This window comes from Gordionus sp. m RMFG-2023, chromosome 4 (genome assembly GCF_954871325.1).
Source record: "Gordionus sp. m RMFG-2023 chromosome 4, tfGorSpeb1-WG-v2, whole genome shotgun sequence".
In the NCBI taxonomy this organism is placed as follows: Eukaryota; Metazoa; Nematomorpha; class Gordioida; order Chordodea; family Parachordodidae; genus Gordionus; species Gordionus sp. m RMFG-2023.
This window is the reverse complement of record NC_088778.1, coordinates 17,344,867-17,371,557: the sequence shown is the minus strand read 5'-3', so window position 1 is coordinate 17,371,557 and position 26,691 is coordinate 17,344,867. Positions and strand designations below refer to the sequence as shown.

The following is a 26,691-nucleotide window of genomic DNA, read 5'->3' as shown; positions in this document are numbered from 1 at the left end:
AACTAGTAGTAATACTACATCAGAAATTTCAGAAACTGATTCTTCTCATAGTTAGTATAAATTTATATTATTATTTCATGACTTATATGATATTGATATAGGGCAATACCTATATATTATTATTTCATATATATTTATTTTATATAAGATAAGAGACAGACATTTATTATTAATATTATCATTTTTGTATAATAATTTTAATTATTAAAATAAATATATTCACTCATATTTCAAGATATGAATGAAACTTATAATCTAGAAAATGATCCTCACTACACTCAGGAGGAGGAAGATGGTAAATAGTTTAAAATTTAACCCAAATTTTTCTATTTATATATTTTTGACAATATCAATAGGAGTAGGAGATTATGGTGTTTCATTATTACATTTTGATTTTAAAACAAATAAAGACGAAGAAGAGACTCAATCATCTTCATCTAGCAGCTCAGTCTCTCATTGTCAAGAGGCAACTAATATTATATTTTTTTGTTAATCTTTAAAGATATAATGTTTATGACCTTTTTCTAGTTTTTAATACTGAATATCTATAATTTTACTGATCAACTTTACTGATAATCTTCATCAGGGTTGGGCACTACAGTATAGCAAATACTTGTATCTTAAATACAAGATAAATTTTGTGTTTGTTCATTTTCAGCATGCCCTTCCTTCGCCCTTATTTATGACCCTTTCCCTCATTACAATTTATTAATTATAATAGTTTTAGTGTCAAAAAAGTCCTCTAATAGTTCAATTCCAATCCCAGGTGACATTGGCCAGAATAAACCAAATCAAATTAAACAATTACGCGAAAAAAGATATCCATGTAAGGCAAAGATCATTTCAAAAATCATGGTATACAGGCCGAGACTGGTTGGAGTATAGTGTAGAAGCTGACGCTGCCTTTTGTTTTCCATGTAGGAAATACTTGTGTAATCCAAGTGATGAATTTGGACAAACGGGATTCAGAAATTGGAAAAATGCGTTAGCTGCCAAGAAGTAACTGCTAAAACACGAGAGCTCAAAAGCTCATTTAAATTCAATTACAATATGGCATGATAAAAATCAAAATATAAACAAAGGTACAGAAATAACTAAAATGTTGGGAGGTGATCAAATTAATCGTAATCAATATTATATTAAATCAATATTTGATTTGATGCTATTTCTTAGCATACAAGAGCTACCTTTCCATGGGACTGGTTCAACAAATATTACAGATGCTGCAAAAGATGAAAACATAATTTATTCTTCTGGGCTATTTATAGCAATGTTTTCCTACACCATCCAAAAAGACCCTGAATTAAATAAAATAATGAAATTTATACCCCAAAATGCCCAGTATAGGGGAGACCGGGGTAAAACGATAGGCATTTTGCATATTTACCATAAAAATTTTAAACAAGAGTCAAACACAACAAATTATAGATCAATGTGTAGCCCCATCTCTCTTCTACAAGATAAAAAAAAGTGTAGCCCTCTACCTATAATATTTTAGAAGCTATGATTAGTTATGTAAAACTACTCATTTTCGCCATTTTACCCTGGGTACAGGGTAAAATGGATAAGCACTAGGGTAAAGTGGTTAAAATAATATTTGACACATATTTATTGTTTTATTTAACAAATATTACAAATTTAAGATTTATTTATGATTTTTATTTAAAAACTAATCGATACAATAAGGACATGTAAAATAATTATCATAATTAGCACATTTAGAATGTGCCCATTCAAGGCACATTGTACATTTTAGCCATTCATCGCCCTCGCGACTATTTTTATAGTTTTTATTACAAATAACACATACACAATTATTTTTTGATATCTTTTTTTTTCTCTGAATTAATAATTTTTTTTTATAAGGTGTAGATGTTAATATTTCTGAATTCTTTTTTTTAGATATTTTATCCGATGAAATATTGAATAATTTTGGAATAGGTATTATAGATGAAGGATTGAATACTTTATTATAATTTTTTGAGCATGATGGTAACATATCATGATAAGGTTCATCAATATCATCTGGAACATTTTCGTTCAATAATATAGATAAATCACTATCATTATTTTGAGTCACTGTAAGATTTTGAGTCACTGTAATATTTTCATCATTATTTTCAAATTCAATATTTGAGTTAGCATTTGAATTATTACAGCAGATATATTCTTGTTCTGTAAATATATTTGGGTTTAAAGGAAATATGCCACATGCTAAGAATCCATTTAATATATTATTTGATTGCCCTTGGTATTTCATTTTTTAACACTCCTGGAATATCATAAATCTGAAATTGTTGCCCCACATGATTTTTAGATTGAGCATTATTAAAATTATGAAATACAATATAATTTCAATTGAGAATTTTTATTAAAGTTACCAAATTAATAATATTTAGATTGAGCATTATTAAAATTATGAAATACAATATAATTTCAATTGAGCATTTTTATTAAAGTTACCAAATTAATATTGATATTTAGATTGAGCATTATTAAAATTATGAAATACAATATAATTTCAATTGAGCATTTTTATTAAAGTTACCAAATTAATATTGATATTTAAATTGAGTTATTAAAATTATGAAATACAATATAATACAAACAATATAATTTAATTACTTGTTTAGGCGTTAATCCCATAAATGACCTACTTGCTTCTAATATGTAGTCACACAATCTAGATTCTTCTTCATTTGTAAATATTTGTTTATGATGATCTGAACTTTTAATACCAATTTTACATCTCCTTTTCAACGTTGTATAAGGTATGTTAAATTTTTTAGCAGACAAATTTAATGAAGTATTATTTGTTATTTTATATTTTATGGCTTCATTTATTATATTTACATCTCTGTATATGGTTTTTCTTTTATAATTTCTCATTATTTGGTTGATACAATAAAAATTATAATAAATAAATTAATGAAAAATTAATGTGAATAATTTTATATTTTAACCGTTTTACCCATAACAGCTTTACCCCTAGGTGACATATATTATAAATATCGTTATTGCGTGACTTCTAATATAGCTAAAGATGCCAGATAAATTTTATTTTATAGCTAATACATTAAGGAACATGTGTGCCAAATTTTGAATCCTGAGGATATGTAAATTTTACTAAAAGCAAAATATACTAGAGAATAATTTTTATATTTTTTGGGTAAAAAACAGTTTTTTGACAAAATATATAAAACCAGGTAAGTTTTTTAAAAGATGAACATAGGTAAGAAATTAGATATAAAAATACATCTTCACACCAAATTTAAGGTCTTTATACTCAATGGTTAAAAAGTTATTCGCGTTAACTTTGTTACCCCGTCAATCGCTTTACCCCGATCTCCCCTATATTTACAGGATACGTTAAAACGCCTGAAAAAAATTATACAATGCAATTGATAAATTAAAAAAATTAGAAATAATAACAATATTATTATAACAATTTTGAACCACAAGATGCAACTTATGGTTGTAGCAATGATAAAAGGAACATTTTTATTAATTTTTTTTGAAGAAGTGTTTGCACTCCTCCATTTCGGCCAGACATAACGTTTGCACCATCATATGCCTGGCTTATTATATTAGCTGAATTAATATTTAGATCATTAAGTTACTTTAAAATGCAATCTGTAATGCTTTCAGCAGAAAGACACTCTAAATTAATGATTCCTATTAAATTTTCTTGGATTTCTCCAGAAAAAATATAGCGAATTATTATGCTCAGGTTTTCACAACCTGAAGCATCTTTTGTCTCATCAGCCTTAAGACAAAAAAAGGCATCTTGCTTTTATTATATTTGTCTGAAATATGTTCAAGCACCATATCTGCCATAATGGATATTACTTCGTTTTGAATCTGTGGTGATGTAGGGGAGACCGGGGTAAAGCGATTGACGGGGTAACAATGTTAACGCGAATAACTTTTTAACCATTGAGTATAAAGACCTTAAATTTGGTGTGAAGATGTATTTTTATATCTAATTTCTTACCTATGTTCATCTTTTAAAAAACTTACCTGGTTTTATATATTTTGTCAAAAAACTGTTTTTTACCCAAAAAATATAAAAATCATTCTCTAGTATATTTTGCTTTTAGTAAAATTTACATATCCTCAGGATTCAAAATTTGACACACATGTTCCTTAATGTATTAGCTATAAAATAAAATTTATCTGACATCTTTAGCTATATTAGAAGTCACGCAATAACGATATTTATAATATATGTCACCTAGGGGTAAAGCTGTTATGGGTAAAACGGTTAAAATATAAAATTATTCACATTAATTTTTCATTATAATTTTTATTGCATCAACCAAATAATGAGAAATTATAAAAGAAAAACCATATACAGAGATGTAAATATAATAAATGAAGCCATAAAATATAAAATAACAAATAATACTTCATTAAATTTGTCTGCTAAAAAATTTAACATACCTTATACAACGTTGAGAAGGAGATGTAAAATTGGTATTAAAAGTTCAGATCATCATAAACAAATATTTACAAATGAAGAAGAATCTAGATTGTGTGACTACATATTAGAAGCAAGTAGGTCATTTATGGGATTAACGCCTAAACAAGTAATTAAATTATATTGTTTGTATTATATTGTATTTCATAATTTTAATAACTCAATTTAAATATCAATATTAATTTGGTAACTTTAATAAAAATGCTCAATTGAAATTATATTGTATTTCATAATTTTAATAATGCTCAATCTAAATATCAATATTAATTTGGTAACTTTAATAAAAATGCTCAATTGAAATTATATTGTATTTCATAATTTTAATAATACTCAATCTAAATATTATTAATTTGGTAACTTTAATAAAAATGCTCAATTGAAATTATATTGTATTTCATAATTTTAATAATGCTCAATCTAAAAATCATGTGGGGCAACAATTTCAGATTTATGATATTCCAGGAGTGTTAAAAAATGAAATACCAAGGGCAGTGACATCAAATAATATATTAAATGGATTCTTAGCATGTGGCATATTTCCTTTAAACCCAAATATATTTACAGAACAAGATTATATCTGCTGTAATAATTCAAATGCTAACTCAAATATTGAATTTGAAAATAATGATGAAAATATTACAGTGACTCAAAATAATGATAGTGATTTATCTATATTATTGAACTGTTCCAGATGATATTGATGAACCTTATCATGATATGTTACCATCATGCTCAAAAAATTATAATAAAGTATTCAATCCTTCATCTATAATACCTATTCCAAAATTATTCAATATTTCATCGGATAAAATATCTAAAAAAAAGAATTCAGAAATATTAACATCTACACCTTATAAAAAAAAATTATTAATTCAGAGAAAAAAAAGATATCAAAAAATAATTGTGTATGTGTTATTTGTAATAAATATAAAAATAGTCGCGAGGGCGATGAATGGCTAAAATGTACAATGTGCCTTGAATGGGCACATTCTAAATGTGCTAATTATGATAATTATTTTACATGTCCTTATTGTATCGATTAGTTTTTAAATAAAAATCATAAATAAATCTTAAATTTGTAATATTTGTTAAATAAAACAATATATATGTGTCAAATATTATTTTAACCACTTTACCCTAGTGCTTATGAAAATGAGTAGTTTTACATAACTAATCATAGCTCCTAAAATATTATAGGTAGAGGGCTACACTTTTTTTTATCTTGTAGAAGAGAGATGGGGCTACACATTAATCTATAATTTGTTGTGTTTGACTCTTGTTTAAAATTTTTATGGTAAATATGCAAAATGCCTATCGTTTTACCCCGGTCTCCCCTACAGGCCACACCCATAAGAGACTTTTAGACCATAGGTGGATTGGTCATTTGGAAACATCTTGCATTATTTATAAGAATTTTGAGGCTATTGGTGAAGTATTATTTTACTTTTCTAATAGAACTCTTAATTCAGAGGTTTCAATTCATGATTCAGTCGAAGCCTCTGGTCTTTTATCTCAATGTATTAATATAAATTGCATTATATTAGCCATCATAATTTATGAGATATTAAGATCCACTAAATAAGTATCTACAATCAGTAGGTACTAATCTAGTGGGTGCTAAAAATTGTATTGATTCTACTATCAATATATTAAAAAATAAAAGAAGTGATAATTCTTTTGCTTTGATTATGATTAAGCCTGAAAAACTATTATCAAAATTTAATCTTACTCCCCAAAAATCATCACGGATTTCCAAGATTTTTTAGTTGATAGCAAACTAGAATTCGATTGTGAAAAAGACTCCAATTGGAGTTCTTTAAAAAGGATATATTATGAAATTATAGATAATTTTGTGGATCGATTTACAAAAGATGATTTTAATCTTTTTTCATCTTTTAATACATTGTCCCCCCTTGACCCTGATTATTCTTTATCAGATAAAATGTCCCCATTAAAATCCCTGTTAAACTTAAATATGGAAACACTGCATCATGAAATGAAGATAGCAAAAGGATTGCTAGCCTCGGAAGCTAAAGAAAATCATAATTTTGAAAATATCTTACATATTATGTATAAAAAAATATATAATCATGCATTTAAAGAATTATATAAATGCTACTCAGCAGCGATAATCATTGGGATATCAATGGCTTCTTGTGAGGCCTCGTTCTCTACATTAAGGAGAGTTTTATCGAGCAGTAGAGTCTATGAAGGATAAACGTAAACAAAATTGTATTAATGGCGTATGAAAAAAGAATAACGCAGAATTTATCTTTTAGTTCATTTATATTAAAATTTAAAAATAAAAATCGCCGTATTCTATTATAGTAATATTTTGTTTTGTATATGCATATTATAGTATTATTTTGTTTTGTATATTCATATTATAGTATTATTTTGTTATTAAATTTTTAATAAAAATAGGAAAAAAATTCTATGAATGCGTAATTATTTGTTTGATTTTAAAAAAATAGTGCCCCCCTCCAAGTAAGCACTTGCCCCCCCTAAGTGAAAATTCCTGGCTACGGCCCTGACAATTACTTAATAGATTTGTGTGAATTTATCTCATTATTCGATATGTACCAATCGAATTATCATTAGTCGGTTTGCATGCATTCGAATATCTCATTATTCAATATGTATGAATATGAATATCTCATTATTTTATATGTACAAATTTGAATATCTCAATATTCGATTTGTATGAATATGAATATCTCATTATTTTATATGTACAAATTTGAATATCTCAATATTTGATTTGTATGAATTCGAATTTTCCTTTATTTGATTTGTACTAATTCAAATATCACAATCTTATTATTAGATTCGTTTGACGCGTAAATATGATACTTAATCATTATTTGGCCAAACAGATTATAATCAGTAGCTCATCAAATATGATTTGTATTGTACATAATATACATTTTAATACCAATAAATACTATACTATACTATACAAAAAAATGAACAATTTTATTTATAAATAATATGACAAATTAAATTTCTGTAAATCTCATATATTATAATGATAAAAATTTGATTGTCCCTCTTTTTTTTCTAGAGCCTGCAAATCAGAGTGCTTTAAAGTGTCATTTAAATAGCCTAGAAATAAAAATATATTTAACATAAAAATATAGATACTTACAAATTTCTAAACAAAAAACTTTAATTTTGTATATATTTATATTCAAAAACAAGTTTATTCAAAAACAAGTTTTTATCCTAAATACTACTTTTTCATATATTTTAAATTATGATTCTTTCAAAAATTTAATCGCCCATCTGATCAAAAATATTAAAAATATATGTGAAATAGAAGAGAGAATAAAAAATTGGCGGCGTTTTGCATTAAAACTATCGGCGATCGGTGAAGACGCTGAAAAAACTTATCTTAAAAAATTATTTCTTTACTTAATTTTTATAAACACTATAATTATTTATTTAAAATAACTTTTGCTAAATAAAATTTATTCTATATAAATACATTAAAAAACATATTCTCCATTGAATTCAAATGTTGGATGGATATATAGCGGTAGATATTTTATTGTAATGTCCTCGTCTCTCACTAGATTTTACTGCACTATAATGATGGAATGTAATTTAATTCCACAATTATAATGAGGTAAAGATGAAAAGGGGGAAATGAATATGACAAAAAATAATAAGAAATTATTTAAAAAATGAGAAGAAAAAAAAATATGACAAAAATAGATTTAAAATGACATAAATTTAAAAAATGCAAAAATATAGAAAAAAAAGAAAATCAAAAATTAAAGAAAAATGATATATCAGTACAAACAACAAATAATTCTTTTGAATGGGAATTATCCTTTTTTGAGAGACTATTCCCTCTTTGATCCGACATGATACTTTTCCTTATTTTATTGACACTTTTCCTTTTTAGGTTGAACCTTTTCCCATTTTAGGAAACCCAGTAACACTACCCATAGCTAACAACATGACTGGGAAGATTACCTATATTTAAATTCAGTTTTTTATAAATCGCTAAAAATGGGGGAGATTTTCTACATATTCCCTAAAAAATCATATTTCCTATATTTTTAAGATAATCTTTTAACAAGTCATGTAAAATATTTAAAACTGAATAAGAAGTATTAACAATATTTACTAATTTTTATTTTAGCTATTTAGAAGATCCATTTAGTATCTCGTATGAAGCTTCACCCACCCCCCCCCCTCCATCTCAGAAGCTCAATTATTGATAAACTATAGGCATAAAACACATATTGCTTTATATTGATATCTTGCTTTTAAAATGCAAAAAAAAGTATACATTTCGATTACAATAGCGTCGATTTTAGTTAGCCAAAACTTCCTAAGGAAAAGACATGTTTTAAATTTATTTTTCAGCCATATTTCTTGAATTTCAACAGACGACGAACGAGCTAGTCACATAGATATATTGGTATTAGAGCTATATCGATATTAAATATCGGTGTTGGCGATATTAGACTTTAAAAAAATCGCATCAGCCGCTATTTTTTAAACATGTTACCGGCACCGATTTCATACATATTTTTTTTATGCACATTTTTATTTAATTTTCGTTTACATTTTTTATTTATTATTGAACTAATTTCCTTTTCTCGTAAAATATCTTCATAACATAAAAAATAGTCAAGGAAGGCGCCACTTATAAAATTAAAATGTTTTTTACATTTTTAACGATAGAAGTAGTCTCAAGACCGACCCGGCCCGAAATTATTAAAAAATTTGTCCTGCCCATCCCGATTCCGAACAAATTTTTTATTTGTTTGTCCCGAAATAAAATAAAAAATTATTTGCCCGACAGACCCGGCCCGATATATTTAAATATAGAAAAAAAAAATTTTAAATTGTATAATAAATTGTCTACAAAAAATTATTAGCGCTTTGTTTCTTGCAAGAATTTTAAAATATATCAATTTATTTCCCAAAATTGAGTATCATAGAAAAGCCCGACCCAGTCCGACTCAAATTTTTTTTTTAAATATTAAGCCCGACCTATATAGAAGAGAAATTACTTTTTCTCGCCGGGATTTGAAGATCTGATGTAGAGTATATTAATAAACTGATATATAAAAAATTACCCAAAATTGTTGTTTATTCCATTGTTAGGAAGAAATTAAAATCATGTAAATTTATATTATTAGCGTTGGTATAACTTTATTGTAATATATTATTTTATTTTTTAAATCTTTTAATTTTTTCTATTATGTCAGAAATCTGGAATTTAAATTTATTCTCTAATCTTTATAAAAAAAATATCGAATATTATAATTTTTATTATTAGTTATTTTATATTTCATTATTATATTATTTTATTAATTGATATTTAATTTGTTTATACTTTAGTTTGTTATACATAAAATTTAATAATAAATAGTGTGCTAGCATATAAATTTATACTTAATTCTGATCACAAAAAATAATATGATTATTCTTTAAGGACTATCACTTAATAAAATAAGGCATTATTTACTATATATCTTATAATTACAAAGCTGAATCTATTAAATTTAAAGATAAGATATATTTTTAAAATTTAAAGCTTTGAGACTTTTTTTTATATTTTTAACGGCCGGGATAAGTTATTAATCAGATTAAAACACCTTTTTAAAACATTTATACATTATATAAAATAATGGTAAAAAAAATCAATGTAAATATTGGTACAGGTGATGTTTGAAATAAATATCGGATAGGGTTCAGAAAATATTGTGGATCGAGCAGACCTAATTAGTGTACATATTTCTTTTAAAAATAAATAGGTTTTCCATAAAGGTTTAATAGAATTTCTGGTGGAACAAGTGATCATTTTATGCGAGTGGCTTCCTTATAGAGACTCAGTTTATTATTAAATAATCCCAGATCATTTTAAGCGAGTGGCCTCCTTATATTTAAATGGTAATCCAAGATTATTTAATGCAACTATTATTAAAATAAGATAATAGGTCAAATGTTATGAAAACTAACCTCTTTTCTTACATTCTTGTGTACTAGGCATTCCAATTGACCAAAAATGTTCAGGAGTTGATGGAGCTAAGTATCTACTCCTATGCTTGCATCCATTCTTTTTTAAAAAGTTTTCAAAATTTTCGTATTGATATGCAATTTGGTCATGGAATTCATCATGAACGATGACATCGTTGTTATTGTTTACTTTGAATTGGTAATACTGCAAAATATTAAAATAATAACAACATTTATACATTTTATTCAAAATCTAAACTCATTAAGAAAATTGTAAAAAGAGACTTATATAATAATAGCTTTCGAGTCCTGCAAGGTGGGGTCCCGGTTATCATGATTAATAAACCATAGTCCCAACCCGAAGCAGGAAGTATTTACTATTTATTTTTATATCATATTTTGCAGTTATTAAAATATCTATTATCTAAATACAAAATTTTGGTATCTGTATCTATACTATACACATTTTTTTTATAAAATCTGTATTTCGCTACTATTATATAGGTATCTGTATCTATTTTTAGATAAATTTTGATATTATTTTATTTTACGTATTTTTATATTAAAACAAATTTTGAATTAAATTCATTATGTCCGAGTTTAATTCATAACAAAAACAGATAAATTTTATTTTACGCAATGGATGACGACACCATGATAAATATATTACAATGAAAGATATATCATAATTTTTAGATCAATATTTTTTAAGTATTAGATTTTTTTGGGCACCCAATCAAATTTTAAATAATTTATTTTAAAATAACTATCGGGATTTTAATATATTTAATGATTATACGAATATAAAGTTGTATTCATTAAATATAACAACTACTCTGCAGTCAAGTGCCCCGGTATAATGAGTTTAGTTTGGCTTAACAAATAAACGGGGTGCTTTAATGATAGAAATTTTGAGAATATTTTATTATTAAAATTTAACAATTATTTATAATCATTTAATTATATATTTTGAATATGAATTATTGATGTCTAACAATCATTATTATAATTATATATTTGTTTATAGATACAATATCAGCTCAAGAAATTTTTTAACTCACTTCAAAATTTGAATTTTAAAGATAGAGGCCTAAATTATGTATTATTATGCATAGCTTATATAAGTATAATAAAAAAAAATTGTATCTATATCTGATATGTTTTAGACAATATATCTGTATCTAGATCAATTTTTGGAAGATGTATCTAATCTAGATCCTTTTGAAAAATATCTTTTAACAACTGTGACATTTTGTAATAAATAGAATAAAATTAAAATCAAGTATTGCTGAATATTTAAATATAATTAAAATAGAAAATAAAATAAATATTTTGAATGAGATTTCTTCTTAATAAGTTTTTAAAAATCGGGCCGTGGCAAACAACAGGTCTGGGTCGGGGTTAGATCTTTAAAAAAATTGCCATCAGTGAGGCGGGCTCGGGCCAAATTTTTTTTTTCTAGGTCTCTAAATACATAGTGTGTATAAAACACTATAAATAAATAGACACATTAATTGTTTTGAAATAAGTTCCTAGATACAAAAATTAGTTAAATATATATATATACTTCCTTGCATTCATTGCATGCATATGAGTTAAATTTAGCTTTTTGTGAATTTTTGCGAATTCTGTCCTCGTCAATGAATTTGTATTTTGGTAAGGTTTTCATAGGGGGGCTAGAAATGAAAAAAATTAAGAGTATATAATTATCACTGAGATAAAACATAATTTAAAATTCATCATTTAAATTTTTTTTTAAATAAGATGTATATTCTTGAATTGAAATAATTTTCTTTTAAAACTAACACGTCAAAACTATCATTAGGATCCATTACAGCAAGAGCTATTCTTGTTTCTTGGTAAGCTGATCTTTTGACTAATTTAATATATAAATAATGTTTTACAATAATGTGTGCATTGGGTGTTAAATTCCCAAATAAATAATATTATTTTAAATTATTTAATGTTTTATTCAGGCATTTTTCTAAAAAAATGTTAAAATATTTATTATTTATTTTGAGTTAATACCCTGACAGCAATGTAATGATAATAATCAAAATTACCTTTTTCGTCTTCTCGATTGTCGAACTCAAATTTATTGGGGCAATTTGTACATTGATTATCTTTTCTCACAGAGTATGATGATTGGTTAATAGCTTCTTCCTTTACTTTATCATCATATGTATTAACACTAGCAATATTTGCCCCTTCTTTATCTGAGTTGATTTTATTTTTCTCGAAATTTAAAATGTCTAACATTTTGTCCGAATAATTGAATTGGAGTGCCTTTCGAATATTATTGTAACCATGATCCATTTTCAAAAAGATAACATTCTCTTTATTAATATTACTGTCTTCCTTAATGCTCAATTCTTCATCGATAAAACTGTGCCTATTACGATGATTGCCATAATATTGGGGAACCTTAGTTTGTCGATAACATTGAGATAGAGAGAGCTTTTTTGATCTTTTTAAATCTAATCGTGATGAAGATGAATCGCATTTGGTATCTTTTTTCTTTGTCGCTTTGTAATCATGGCTGCCATTTTGCCTCTTTATTTGATTTTGTTTCGATATAAAGCCTTCATCATCATTTTTATTCGGCTTAGCAAACACCCCCAACATATAATCCTCTCCCTGAATATTATCATCATATTTTTTTATATCTTCAGAAATTTCTGGTTCCCCGTCTTCAGCATCGTGATATAATCTAGTGTGCTGAGGCGAAAAATTATTTTTTTGAAATTGGCATTCGTAATAATTATGTAAAGGAGGATTTATCACCTTTGTTTCTAAATGAATGGGCACAGTTTGCCATTTCTTAAGAATAATGTCCAATTCATTATGATTTTTTCTGGTGATTATTTTACTTTTATTCGAATATTTATCATTAAATGTAGTCAAAATAGGACTAGATTCACGCTGGTTCCAAAGAGTAATAATTTCGCTTTTATTTAAGATATGTTTATCATTTTGTAACAAGTCATCGACCGTGTCAAGCAAAAGTGGATCTTGGTCATTTTTAGGCAAACAATCTAAATCATTTTGTATCATTCCATTATGGTTACCGGTAAAAATGAATTGTGATTTTTGACTCATTTGTTCCGGGGGCAGTTTAGTAGAAGAAGTCACGATATCAACATCTAATGATATAGATTGTGGTGATAAATCCTGAGATCCATTTAGGTCGTCTACTAAATTGTAACAAATATTGGCGGAGATTGGCTTTTTTGGTGATTTGTCATCACAATTTTTATCTTTTGTAAGATAAAAAGATTGATCCTTAACTTTGTTTTCCACATCATATGACTGGAAATTACTTTTCGCCATTTCCTTTTTTAAATTTGTTTGATTTAAGAACTCATTGTTCTCATTATTATCATCCCCATTTAATCTTTTTAATATTTATGGTATAAACTAATAAACCAATTGGGTATAAGGAAGAAAAACATTTATTTCCAAAAAGAAAAGAGTTTGAAGTTAAGCGTTGAGTTCCCCTTCCCATATGTAAAATCAAATTAATAACCTAGGGCTGACTTTGAGCCATAAGTATGCCTTTGATTTAGGATCTTGGCTAAGATTAGTCCATCAGATCTGGGTATATATTAATATTTATTTAATAACAAAATATAATTTGTTGCTTAATTTTACCTAAACTAAGTGTAGCCTATAAAGTTACAGTCGATATGATATGGTGAGGCTATTAATAAATTTTTAGTGTTTTTTTTACTAAAATGTCTATTTTTAATATCAAAGGAAGCCATCATCACATAAAAAAGTTTCCTTTCAAGAATTCTCTATTTATTTTATGGTTATAAAAACCTAAAGTTGGATATTGAATTATATTAATTTTCACTAAGTGGTTTAGGGTCACTCCATGTCAAACCAAACACTTTTCGGCCGACCCCTTTAAATTTCGATAAAAATTTGTAGGCATGTTTTATATGTTCTAGTAATATAAACGAAATTCTAGCTCATTAGTAATTATATTTCCTAAGATATTAGGAATAAGAAACAAAAAATCGGGTTTTTAAACTTTTTATTGATGTTAAATAATTAGTTTTTAATTGAAAACTAAATTAATTGGAATATTGAATCTTATATTAATAAACCAAGTCAATAAATAATTGATAATTAAGGGGAAATTTCAAAATTACATATTTTTAAATATTGGTTATATTATATATAGTAGAAAATAAAATTAATTTTTAGAAATAGTTATGAGCTTCAATTTTTCTATTATTTCTTATTTCTAATAATTTTTTTAATAATTAGCATTGGTGGAGAAAAAACAACTAAGCTAGAGGATTAATATAAAGTCATAAGATGGGAAATAAATAATTTTGGATAAATATTGGTATACTAAATATTATTGAAATATTAATATTGCAGGCCTGGCCCTAAGCCCGGATAAACAGGCCGGGTCGTATTTTTTTTAAAATATGCCCAAGAAAATTAGTTAGAATATTGAATCTGATATTAAAACCAAATCAATAAATGATAATTAAGGAGAAATTTTAATATTAAATTTTTTTAAAACATTGTTTTTATATAAAACCAATATTTCGAAATAGTTATATTAGCTCCAAATTTTCAAAATTTTTCTCATTATTCATTTACTATTTTTTTTAATAATTTTTTCACACATGACAACTAAGTTAGCAGATTAATATAAAGTCATAATAGAAAATAAATAATATTGTATGAATATTGGTATAAGATATGTTGTTAATTTGGCTGGTGGTAAAATTTATGACCAAATTTGGTTCTCAGGTCTGCTCTACCCCGATCATGAACCTGGAGCATAAACCTTAAGCAACTCCGAGCAAATACCCATTTATTTTATAAGTTTTTTTTCTCTTGATATAATGAATATTCGTTAATATTGTTATGTTTGCTTAATTAAAATAGATAAATTTCACTCATAATAATAATTGTTGTCATGAAGAGAAAATGAACTTAGCATTTGTTTTAATGGATTTTTTTTATTTATCATAATTAATTTAAGAAAGGAAAAAATGTTGTTCCTTTCACTTGGATTTTCCGAAATATTTTTATATAAATAAACATTGATTTGGTGTTTTTTGAGAATTATGTTACAAGATTCTTTTGTTTTACGATTTTTTGCTTCTTGCAAAAAATTGGGATTGGTTCAAAATTTATTTTCGTCGAATGAAATTTTAATTGAATCATTAATAATTTCATGGATTTTTTAATATATATTGGATTAACTTGATTTTTATTAGATTATGGTTATTAGTGGTATTATACTGAATAAAGATTGGATTTGGAGAAATTCCATGATAGAGTGATAATTGAAGTGAAATTGATATAGTAAAATTATATATTCGACGAGGTATTTAAGGTAAAATTATATAACTAATATAATATGTTTCAAAAATACTTAAATTATATTAATATTTAAATTGCACAGAGATTAAGCCTGGCATTATACCAATAAAACATAAGCGATCATAAAATATAGATATCATCGACAGCTAATCAAAAGATCTATCCAATTGGAGCAACTCCCTCTTAATGGGCGAATTAAGGACTTTAGGTGCTAGGAATATTTTTATCAATATAAAATATCGATATGGGTATTAAATAAAAGATAATTTAAATATATTTAACAAAGTATTCATTCTTGGTCTTAGTAGGTTAAACTTGATTTGTGTTAGAGAAATGGTGGTAGGGAAGGGGGGGGGGTGTTAAAAAAATAAAAATTCAATTTGGTTATTAAATAATAATTGCTTGATTGTATAAGTAGTTTTGCTTAAAAAATATGCAAGCCTGAAGATTTGTTTATAGATGGCAGAAAGGTTTGGATACCTATTAATGAAATCTTGAAGCTTCATAATTTTATTTTGGCTAAAATATTAAAATTAGCAATATCAAACATTTAATTCTAGCTATAAATGGGTGGGTCTAGCGTCCTAGCGGCTTGGAGGGGGAGGGAAGGGGGTTTAAATTTTTTTTATCAATACTGAATCGATATTATATGGTTATCAAATAAATGCTATTTAAATATCTTAACTGAAATAAAAATATTTGTGGTGGGTGGTGGTGTTAAAAAATAAAAATTTGTATGGTTATGAAATAAAAGGTAATTAAATAATTGTTTGATTGCAACAATAATAATCACTAAGTGTGGGTCTATATTTTAGGAGGTTCAGTAAATTTATTGTCAAGAGAATGTATCAAATAAGAAGTAGTTAAAATATCTTATCTGAAATACTCATATTCACCAGGATATCGAATTGTTATGAGTGATTTGGTTCATTTCAGTTTTTAGTTAAAAATTTTATAAAGATTTTGTTCCATTTCAGTTTTGTTTTGAAGAAATTAGTATTGGTTCTATTTATAATTTATAACGGTTTTTTTCCTTTTAATCTGTTTTTTATACATATATATTTATATTAATCTTAAAAAAAAATCTTTTTATTTATATTTTTATAATTCCTTATCTAATTTAACATGAAGATTATTTCTTATCTAATTAATTAATAATTTGTCTATTTTCTATTAAATTGAGTATATAAAGTAAAAACAATATTTCAAATAGGTTAATAATTCAATAAAGTTCTCTATAAAACCTTGTTATGTGAAAATGATTACAAACATTTTCGAATAAAAGTATAAACAACTAAGATTAAAATATTAGTGTTTAACTTGCAAAAAAAATTTAAACAAATATGAATACCTTTATTCAATCATTACATTATACTCAATGAAAGAAGTTTAAAATAATTTTAATCAGATATCAGTAAAGTAACTTTATTTAATCATTATATTATACTTATTGAAAAAAAAGGTAATCACTATTTCAGATCTGTAAATCATAAATTAAGATTTGGATAATAAATTGCCAGTAGTAACTTTTAGTTTTTAATCATTATAAATTTAAGTTTGATAGATATATATTGTTAGAATAAAAAAAAAATTAATGTGAAAATTTGTTGAAAATAAATATCTTATAGGCTTCTGGCACACTAATTGAATGGCATAAGATTTATTAGTATACATTTTAAATATATTTATAAGTTTCTCATTAACATCTAGATTTGAAAAAATAGTATAATAAATAAATAATTTTCAAATATATCTGAAATAAAAGTATTAAATACTTTAATTGGGTTTTAAGTGAGTTGTTTTGATATGTAAGCTCTTTAATCCTAGAATTTAATTCTAATATGTTTAAAAACTATATACTGTTATAAATATATAATCACCTTTAATTTCTATTTTATATATTTTATAAACTTGTTTTAATAATGAATTAATATTTGAATATTTTAACATTGGAGCATATGATTAAATGAATCTATTAGCCCCCTTTAAAAATTGCTAATGCTAAACCAGTCAAATTATTTTGATACCCATGAAAGATAATTCAAAAATAAAATTTTATTGCATATAACAGACAGGGTAATAATTTAAATGACCATTTTACTCACGGCCACGAAAAATATGGATATTTCGGCCAACGGAATAAATAAAGAAGCCTATAAATAAAGGGAGGCCGATCCTCATTAATCCAATTTTCAATATTTTGCTCTTGTTTTATTTATATTTTTAATATATTTAAAACTGCTTTTTAATTATACTTTCCTTTTTAGCATTGAGATAAATTGATTTATATCAACAGACTAACCGAATTATGGTCAGCACTGGGAGCAAAAAATACAAAAATTTTATTGTCTATATTTACTCATAGTTATTCCTATTGGATTTATTAATCACATTCATCTATTAATTTATTCTATTAATTAATTTCTATTTCAAATTTTTTTTTAGTATAATTTTTATCTACCATTTTCAAATTTACAGTTAAAAAATTTTAATTTTTTTTTACTTATTATAAATTATCGATATTAGAAAATTTTTTATACATATCGATGATGGTGACATTAACATTCTAGTCATCTTAGAAAAAAGCAAAAATGTATAGAATAATTTATAAAATTTTCATTTTATATACTCGTAGCAAAAATTAATAAATACAAATAATATACCTGCAAATAGAAGAATGATCGATGATATAGATAATAGTCATGATATAGGGCAGGGCCATCAACAAATTTGCTATACTAAATAATAATTTTTGATCAATTTTACTTTCTCCACTCAAAGTTTGTCGGTGATAAGCACTTGTGATACTCTAATTGATATCACACCACAGTTTTTTTTACTTTTAACTAATCAAATATATCCTTAGTATAAAAATATATACAGTTGTTTGATTTGTAAAAATTTAGTTTGGAAAATATTTAACTTGTCAAATATTTTCTTAATACAAAATAATGCACGATTTGGTTATAGTTTTGTTTAGTTTAAATGGTATATGCCCATTCAAAAACAATGTATATCACACAACTAATGCGATAGTATCAATAATACAAAAGAGCTATATATAATGATAGTTTCTAATACTACTAATCATTTAAGAAATTCTGCCTATATTATTACAGTAAATCTCTTATCCACTTTTTTTTATCACTTTATATAACTTACAATTAGTGAAAATATTTTCTTTCTATATTATAACAATATAAAATTATAATCATTTTTATTATGGTACAACTCTTACCTATTTTTTTTATGTTTATATAACTTAAATTTATTGACAGTTATTTTTTCCATATTACACTAATACAAAATTTTAATCATTTATAATAAGATATACTATATCATATTATATATATATTCATTCATTTTATTCGTCCTTACATAAAATCGTAGTAAACAAACAATTTACAAAATGGATAATGCTAATTATGAGCGTCAGGTAATTAACTTTCATTCGATATTATATCACACACATAAATAAAATTATTATAAAATATGTGTAATTAACGGATATAATAATTCTATATTATATTATATTATATTATATTATATTATATTATATTATATTATATTATATTATATTATATTATATTATATTATATTATATTATATTATATTATATTATATTATATTATATTATATTATATTATATTATATTATATTATATTATATTATATTATATTATATTATATTATATTATATTATATTATATTATATTATATTATATTATATTATATTATATTATATTATATTATATTATATTATATTATATTATATTATATTATATTATATTATATTATATTATATTATATTATATTATATTATATTATATTATATTATATTATATTATATTATATTATATTATATTATATTATATTATATTATATTATATTTATATTATATATATATTATATTATATTATATTATATTATATTATATTATATATTATATTATATTATATTATATTATATTATATTATATTATATTATATTATATTATATTATATTATATATATATATTATATTATATTATATTATATTATATTATATTATATTATATTATATTATATTATATTATATTATATTATATTATATTATATTATATTATATTATATATTATATTATATTATATTATATTATATTATATTATATTATATTATATTATATTATATTATATTATATTATATTATATTATATTATATTATATTATATTATATTATATTATATTATATTATATTATATTATATTATATTATATTATATTATATTATATTATATTATATTATATTATATTATATTATATTATATTATATTATATTATATTATATTATATTATATTATATTATATTATATTATATTATATTATATTATATTATATTATATTATATTATATTATATTATATTATACACAAACATGTATATATATATTTTCCTTATATCAATATTAAAAATATAAATAAAATTACTCAATTATAAATATAATTTCTAATTTACTACAACTATCACTATTATAATCGCTTCCTATTTATCGTATAAAAGAGTATTTTCTATATAATCTATTGTATAATTTGGTTCATTTACATTAATTATAATTCATAATATTGTATACAGAGGCTTGAAAATTAAATTGTATTTGCTAATTTTTCGGAAATTTTATAATTAATAAAAATCCAATGACATATAAAATAAGATATTTTGTAAATGCTCAAACAGGATTTTTCATAAAATTTTACCTAAAATTTCAAATCATAGAAAATCTTTAGCAATTTATATTTTAAATTATCTCGCTTCGAACTTTTTAGGGATCATATTGACAGCCACTTTATACCCAGCTTCAAAGATTTGGAAATCAGGATTTAGCGTTTTATAAAAAGTAGTAAAGTTGAGGTTGGATATAATTCCTAAAAACACAAATAAATATAGTTGATTCTAAATATAAATAAGTTTAGTAAGTATATATTCAGTTAATGATTTAAATTTAACAGCATCGTTCAAGGTTTCAATAAATACTCTATATTATTTATAGGTTCAAACAGCGTCTACTTGAAGGATTTTCACTGGTTGCAAACCCCCTTAAAAACTTATGCCCCCCCCATTCGGCGGCAATGTTTTCCCATTATTAATTACACCTTTTTAATTATATTGATACTCCTTTCATAAATTTTAAAAAGAATTTAAATTATTTAATTTCTACTACCAACTATCAAAATTTTGTGTAAAAGAATTATTTTTTAGATAACGAATTCAATTAAAAACCCTTCATTTACAATAAAAGCATTATGGCATTATGAGCCTGCTGAAAATGTCTAAACTTTTAAATGCAATTTAAAAATAGCAGAAAGTTTTATTTGGAAAATAATGTCTATGATTGTTTGCAATATATAGATTTGGTCGATGATCAGCAATATTAATGTATTAGTCCATAATAAGGGTATTAATTTTTACAGCAATATATTTTTTCCTATTTCATCTTAAAATTTAATAGATATCCTCCCAAAAATTTATCTTAATATTCCCCCCCCCCCACCAAAAAAAAATTGGATGCAAACTATTCCTACCCTTCCCCCCCCCCCACTTCCTCCGCTCATGTAGACGCTAAATTATAGAATTTTGCTGATCTTTATCTATTTTCCTTAGCTCATTTCTATTTTGCAATATAATATGAAAAATAAAAGTATCAAAGTTTACCTTTAATTTAAATATTTAATTATTATTATAAGTCAAAATTAGCCGTTTAACAACACTAAATGGAAGCGACAATGGTTAATTTTTTATTTTATTTTATTTATAAACAATTGAAAAATATATATATCATAATTTTTAGATTAATATTTCTAGACAATCTCTAGAAATAATTTAGTAATAGATTTTTTTACACTTCATAGATGATATAAACGTTTTGAAACTCATCAAATTTTGAATATTTTTTTTAAAATGAGTGATGGGTATAAAGTTGTTATTTATTTAATATAACAACCACTCTGCCATCAAGTGCCCACAGGCCCATAGCAAGGTGGAGCCCCGAAGAAGAGAAGCCACCCCTCCAAAAAAAATTCCCTGGCCCCCAAATTGACTTCTTGATAAAATTTTGTCCCCTACAAATGACCTCCTGAATTTAAAAAAAATATTATTTTTTGAATTTTAATGGCCATTAACAATTAAATCTAAATAAAAAACAAAATCCTTATAAAGTTATTATTAAAATTTTATGTAGCCAAATTAAATTGGATAAACAAGAAAATACTTATAAAAATTTTCTTTATAAAATGTCCATTCACTCATTAACCATTAAAGAAAAAACAATATCCGTCTTTTTCATTTCTCAGCAAAAAGATTCTAATGTTGGTGAATTCTTCAGTTACCGCGATAATTCTTCTCTACCTCTTCTTGAACATGGTAAGCCAGTAAATGTTAACAAGATTTGATTAATTAAACAATTAAAATGAATTATAGATATTAAAAACTATTTCCTGATACTTAAAAGTTAATTAGAACAATACATAACAACTTTTACTATAATATTTTAGAAAAATTAAAAGAGGACGAACTTACATGAAGAGGACAGGACAAATATTCTTTTAAAACACCAATTTTCGTAGTGGAGTGTAATTGAACTAATCTCAGGCCCCGGGAAGTACTCAAACAGACACCTTACATTATAATTACTTATTTCCCCCATAATATTTGTTTTTTTTTAAATTTAGTTTTAATGACATATAAAAACAATATAATCCAAAATTTCTTTTAATTCATTAATCTTAAAATTTAAAAATCAAAATCGTCGTTTAATTTCTAATACCAGTTTGATAAAATTAGCAAAATCAAAAAATATTGGCCCTCCTATATAAACAGTTCCCCCCTCCACAACTGTAAATACGGGTCTGAGTGCCCCGGTATGTCTTTACAGATAAATGTGGGTGCCATAATGATAAAAATTTTGAGAATGTTTTATTATTGAAATCTAACAATTATTTATAATTATTTAATTATATATTTTGTATATGCATTATTAAAATTAAACAATCATTACTTTAATTCTATATTTAAGATTTCAATAATTTTTTTAGTTCACTTAGAAATTTATAAGTGGCAATTAATTTTTCTATTAAATTGATCAAGTTAAAATGTCCAAAAAATAATCAAAAAAAAATGTTCGATTTGTTAATTCCAGAGTTGTTAAACACTACTTTTAAAAGTAGCACTCTACCTCTATTTGTCAAAAAAGTAGCGCGCTACCACTATCTCTACTCATCAAAACTAGCACTTGAGGGCAAGGCAGTATTTAATTTTATATACATATTTTTATTATAAGAAAGATTATCAAAAATACTCATTTAGTATTTTTAGATTTAAAAAACACGTCGAGGAAATTTTCTATTATATCATCTTCTATTTAAAAAAATTATCAGTGGAAGTCATTTTTGAGGTTTTAAGTAGGAACATAATACGCCATCTCCATATTATTCTCACCTTCCAAAATTTCAAGGGAAAGAGCCACATATTGCATAACCTAAAAAATTAAAATGATATGAAATTGAATAATTATTAATTAGAATTATTTCTTTCATCGTTAATATAATTGAATTTCAATATGATAACAGACAAAATTTATTTCTAATCTTCTTTCATCCCAAAAAAATGCTATTAATTTGATTGCGTGATACTGATCTGCCTATTTTTTTAAAAAATATGTCTGAGCCTTTAGAAGATTTGTTCTGCATATTCCATAGAGTTTGACATTTATGAAAAGTGAATCTTGATACCCTTTTAAGATCTTCACCTTTTAAGGCTCCTTCAGTATCCACTGTTGCTATCAAATTTAGATTATGGCATGAGCATCTCTGATGACTAGGCATTAGAGCATTTTTCATCACTTTAAAGTTATCTGCTATCTTATTCATTAGTGTCTGGGGACATAAAATGTTGTACCAGGGGGTAGAGTTTTAATCATCATGGTAAAAGATGGATTATCAACCAAGGACATTGGTTGAACTGTAACAATTATAAAATCAACAATAACTTAACCAGTCAGTTTCTAAGAAATATTGGCATGTGCATTATTAATCAATTTGGTTAGAATTGAAATGGTCTTTGGATGTAGAGTCTATACGAAAATTATTTAGATGTTTTTCTATTTCCTTAAACTGTTGGCATGAATATTTTTATAAAATAAAGGCTATTAGAATTTAAAAATAACAATTACCTTTAGGTGTTTGAGGTTATAGTTATTGTATTGATTTTGAAGATATATTTTTTTTTACATTTTAAAAAAATAAATTTGTAGCCATTTGGTTTTTATATTAATATCAAAATATTTTTCAAATTTTGGAAATGGGAAATTTGTATTTTTGTTATTAAGAACATTTTCTTCCCGGATATCTTCCATTTCATTAATATCATCGTCTGACTTTTCAACGATTTGGATATCTACGATGCTATTTTAAATTATTTATATACATGAATTAAGTTTATAATACAAATTGAAAATATAAATTACTATTTCAATTTCAATTTCAAAATTAAATAATAAATCATAAAAATTATAATTAATTATGATATTATATTATAAATTTTCATGTTTTATATTCATTATATTTTTAAAAAGTAGCTAAGTTGCGCGCTACTTAGTTACTTTCAAAAAAAGGAGCGCGCTAAAAAAATAAATAAAGTAAGCGAAGCTCTTGCCGACTAGGCCACAATATTTGGTAGTGCCTATCCAAATTAACCCGCTATTAGCTAAAACTACTAAAAAAGATAGCACGCTATCTGGTTAATTCCAAAGGAAAATCAGACTGAAAACTTAATTATATTTCATAAATTCTGAAAAAATTCAATTGATATGAATTTTCATATTTTTAAATGGCTCTTTAAAATTTTTACATTTTCCACAATATTTGAAATAATAAAAAGTGAAAACAATCACTGTTAAAAAAAGTACAATTTGAAATAATTTTAATGCAAGAGAAACAGTAGCGAAAAGAATAATGTGGCAAATGATCTTGCGGATGAATATTTAATCTATAATATCAGATCTTATTTATTTAAATATCACCCAATAAAATCTTCAATTTTAAGAGATGATCTGTGCCCAAACGTTGCAATAGGACTAAAGATAATGACTAAATATGCTTTACTAAATTAAAACTAATCAAATTATTTGAGAGCGGTAAACGTAATTGAGAATAACTTCAATGAAGATGCCATTTTAAAAGTTATACTGGGTATTAATTTCACAAATTTAAATAAAACTATATTATAATTACCTAAATAAAATTTTTTTTTAAAATTTTGCAATTTTGATTTGAAAGGGGAGGCATTTTTACTATATAACTAAAAAGCATTACCATAACATTAGAGGGGAAGACATATTTAAACGCATTTTATTTGGTCGCCCATGATAAATGTCGAAACATATATTTGTAAAATTTGATTCTACAATGTGCTCTATAAAAAAGAAGGAAAAAAACTTAAATTTTATCTATAAATTTACCTTCATTGTTAAACTTTTATTATTAAATAATAAAAAGAACTATATAGAAGTAGAATAGAATGAATGATAAGTAAGTTATTATTTTGTGAATGAAAATAGTAAATAGAATATTTTTTTATGAATGAATGTAGAATCATTATAATTTTCATGAGATAATTATTGTTAAAAAAACGGAAATGTTAATTAAAAAAAGAGTTTTTTTTGTTTTACAATATTATTTTACTTGCAAAAGCAATAACTTCAAGGCATTTAATAATTATTTTTTTGTAATAATAAAAACCACTTTTTAAATATTCGACATCCCTTTTTATTAAAATAAAATCTTTTCGCTCCAATGAATGCATGTAAATATAAATTACATATATGCAGTGTTGTTAAAATAGCGCGCTACTATAGCGCGCTACTTTTTTCAGTAGCGATAGCTTTGGCTGGTTACTTTTTTTAGAAAATAGCGATAGCCGTAGCTCGCTATTAATTTAGAAAGTAGCGAAGTAACGCTTTACATAATAAATACATCTAAAAAATATTTTTTATTAAATCTAAAATATAATCCTTTTATTTAATTTAATTTTGAAATTTAAATTTATATTTTAAAATATACATTATAAATGTAGTTAGCATTATAAATCTAGTTATTAAAAATGTGTGAGATTGTTGAAGATAGCGAAATTTCTTTGGAAAATGAGAAAAATATAGATTATCCTTTCTATAATATTAATATATAGTATTAATATAAAATTCAAAATTAATATATTATTAATTACCTTTTATATTTTTAAAATCTTTATTTACCATAATTTAATGCTATTTTAATATTTTTTTTATAAATGAATCTAAATCTCAGATAAATTTAAATTTTGAAATTTAAAAAGGTATTCTTCTTTTTTTAAAATACAATCGCTTTATATAAATTAAATTTCCAGATCTGTATGATGATGATAATGTAATAGCTGCTATCGTTCATCCTAGTTTCGAGTTAAATTGGCCATATAATAATTTAACTGAATCTAAAGGGTAACTTGATAGACTTATGGTAACGTTAAAAAATGCTATGCCTAACCACGATACTAATATAATAGAAAGATCGAAACCGCAGCCTTCCATAGATGAATTTTTTGAAATAAATAATAATAATATTATTGAATCTCTAGATGCTTTTTTTAAAATCTAAAAATACTCATTTAAATATTTTTATGATTTTTTTCATATAAAAAGTGTGTTTATTAAATTTAATACTGCGTTGCGCTCAAGTGCTAGTGCTGAACGATTATTTAGTATGGCAAAGCTTATACTTTCTGATCATCGCTCTAGATTTGGGGATGACATTACCGAAATGTTATTATTATTAAAGTGCAATAATAAATAAATTATATATATATATATATATATATATAT

At 24.1% G+C, this 26,691-nt stretch overlaps 1 protein-coding gene across 3 annotated transcripts; it reads right to left on the bottom strand.

Moving 5' to 3' along the window:
* Nucleotides 1-7,489: 7,489 nt before the first annotated feature.
* Nucleotides 7,490-17,645, bottom strand: LOC135928270 (uncharacterized). Of its 3 annotated transcripts, none has more exons than XM_065464682.1 (6): nucleotides 17,587-17,645; nucleotides 12,523-14,053; nucleotides 12,266-12,335; nucleotides 12,027-12,135; nucleotides 10,463-10,664; nucleotides 7,490-7,585 (listed from the first exon to the last, which is right to left on the bottom strand). In XM_065464682.1, exons 2-6 carry the CDS (start codon nucleotides 13,787-13,789, stop codon nucleotides 7,497-7,499), a joined length of 1,737 nt encoding a protein of 578 aa, XP_065320754.1. In that variant the 5' UTR covers nucleotides 13,790-14,053; nucleotides 17,587-17,645; the 3' UTR covers nucleotides 7,490-7,496. The 3 variants fall into 3 exon arrangements, with proteins under 3 accessions (XP_065320754.1, XP_065320755.1, XP_065320756.1); XM_065464683.1 differs by having other exon boundaries at nucleotides 12,523-13,716; nucleotides 17,587-17,603; XM_065464684.1 differs by lacking the exon at nucleotides 10,463-10,664 and having other exon boundaries at nucleotides 7,535-7,585.
* Between the last annotated feature and the right edge of the window lie 9,046 nt (nucleotides 17,646-26,691).

Bases quoted from the DNA above. Each gene is read 5' to 3' on its own strand.
- LOC135928270 (XM_065464682.1), bottom strand. From the start codon at position 13,789: ATGGCGAAAAGTAATTTCCAGTCATATGATGTGGAAAACAAAGTTAAG. The intron at 12,136-12,265 runs GTTAGTTTTAAA...TTTCATTTCTAG, and splicing joins CCTAATGATAGTTTTGACGT to CCCCCCTATGAAAACCTTAC. The intron at 7,586-10,462 runs GTTAGTTTTCAT...TTTTATTTCTAG, and splicing joins ACAAGAATGTAAGAAAAGAG to GCTATTTAAATGACACTTTA.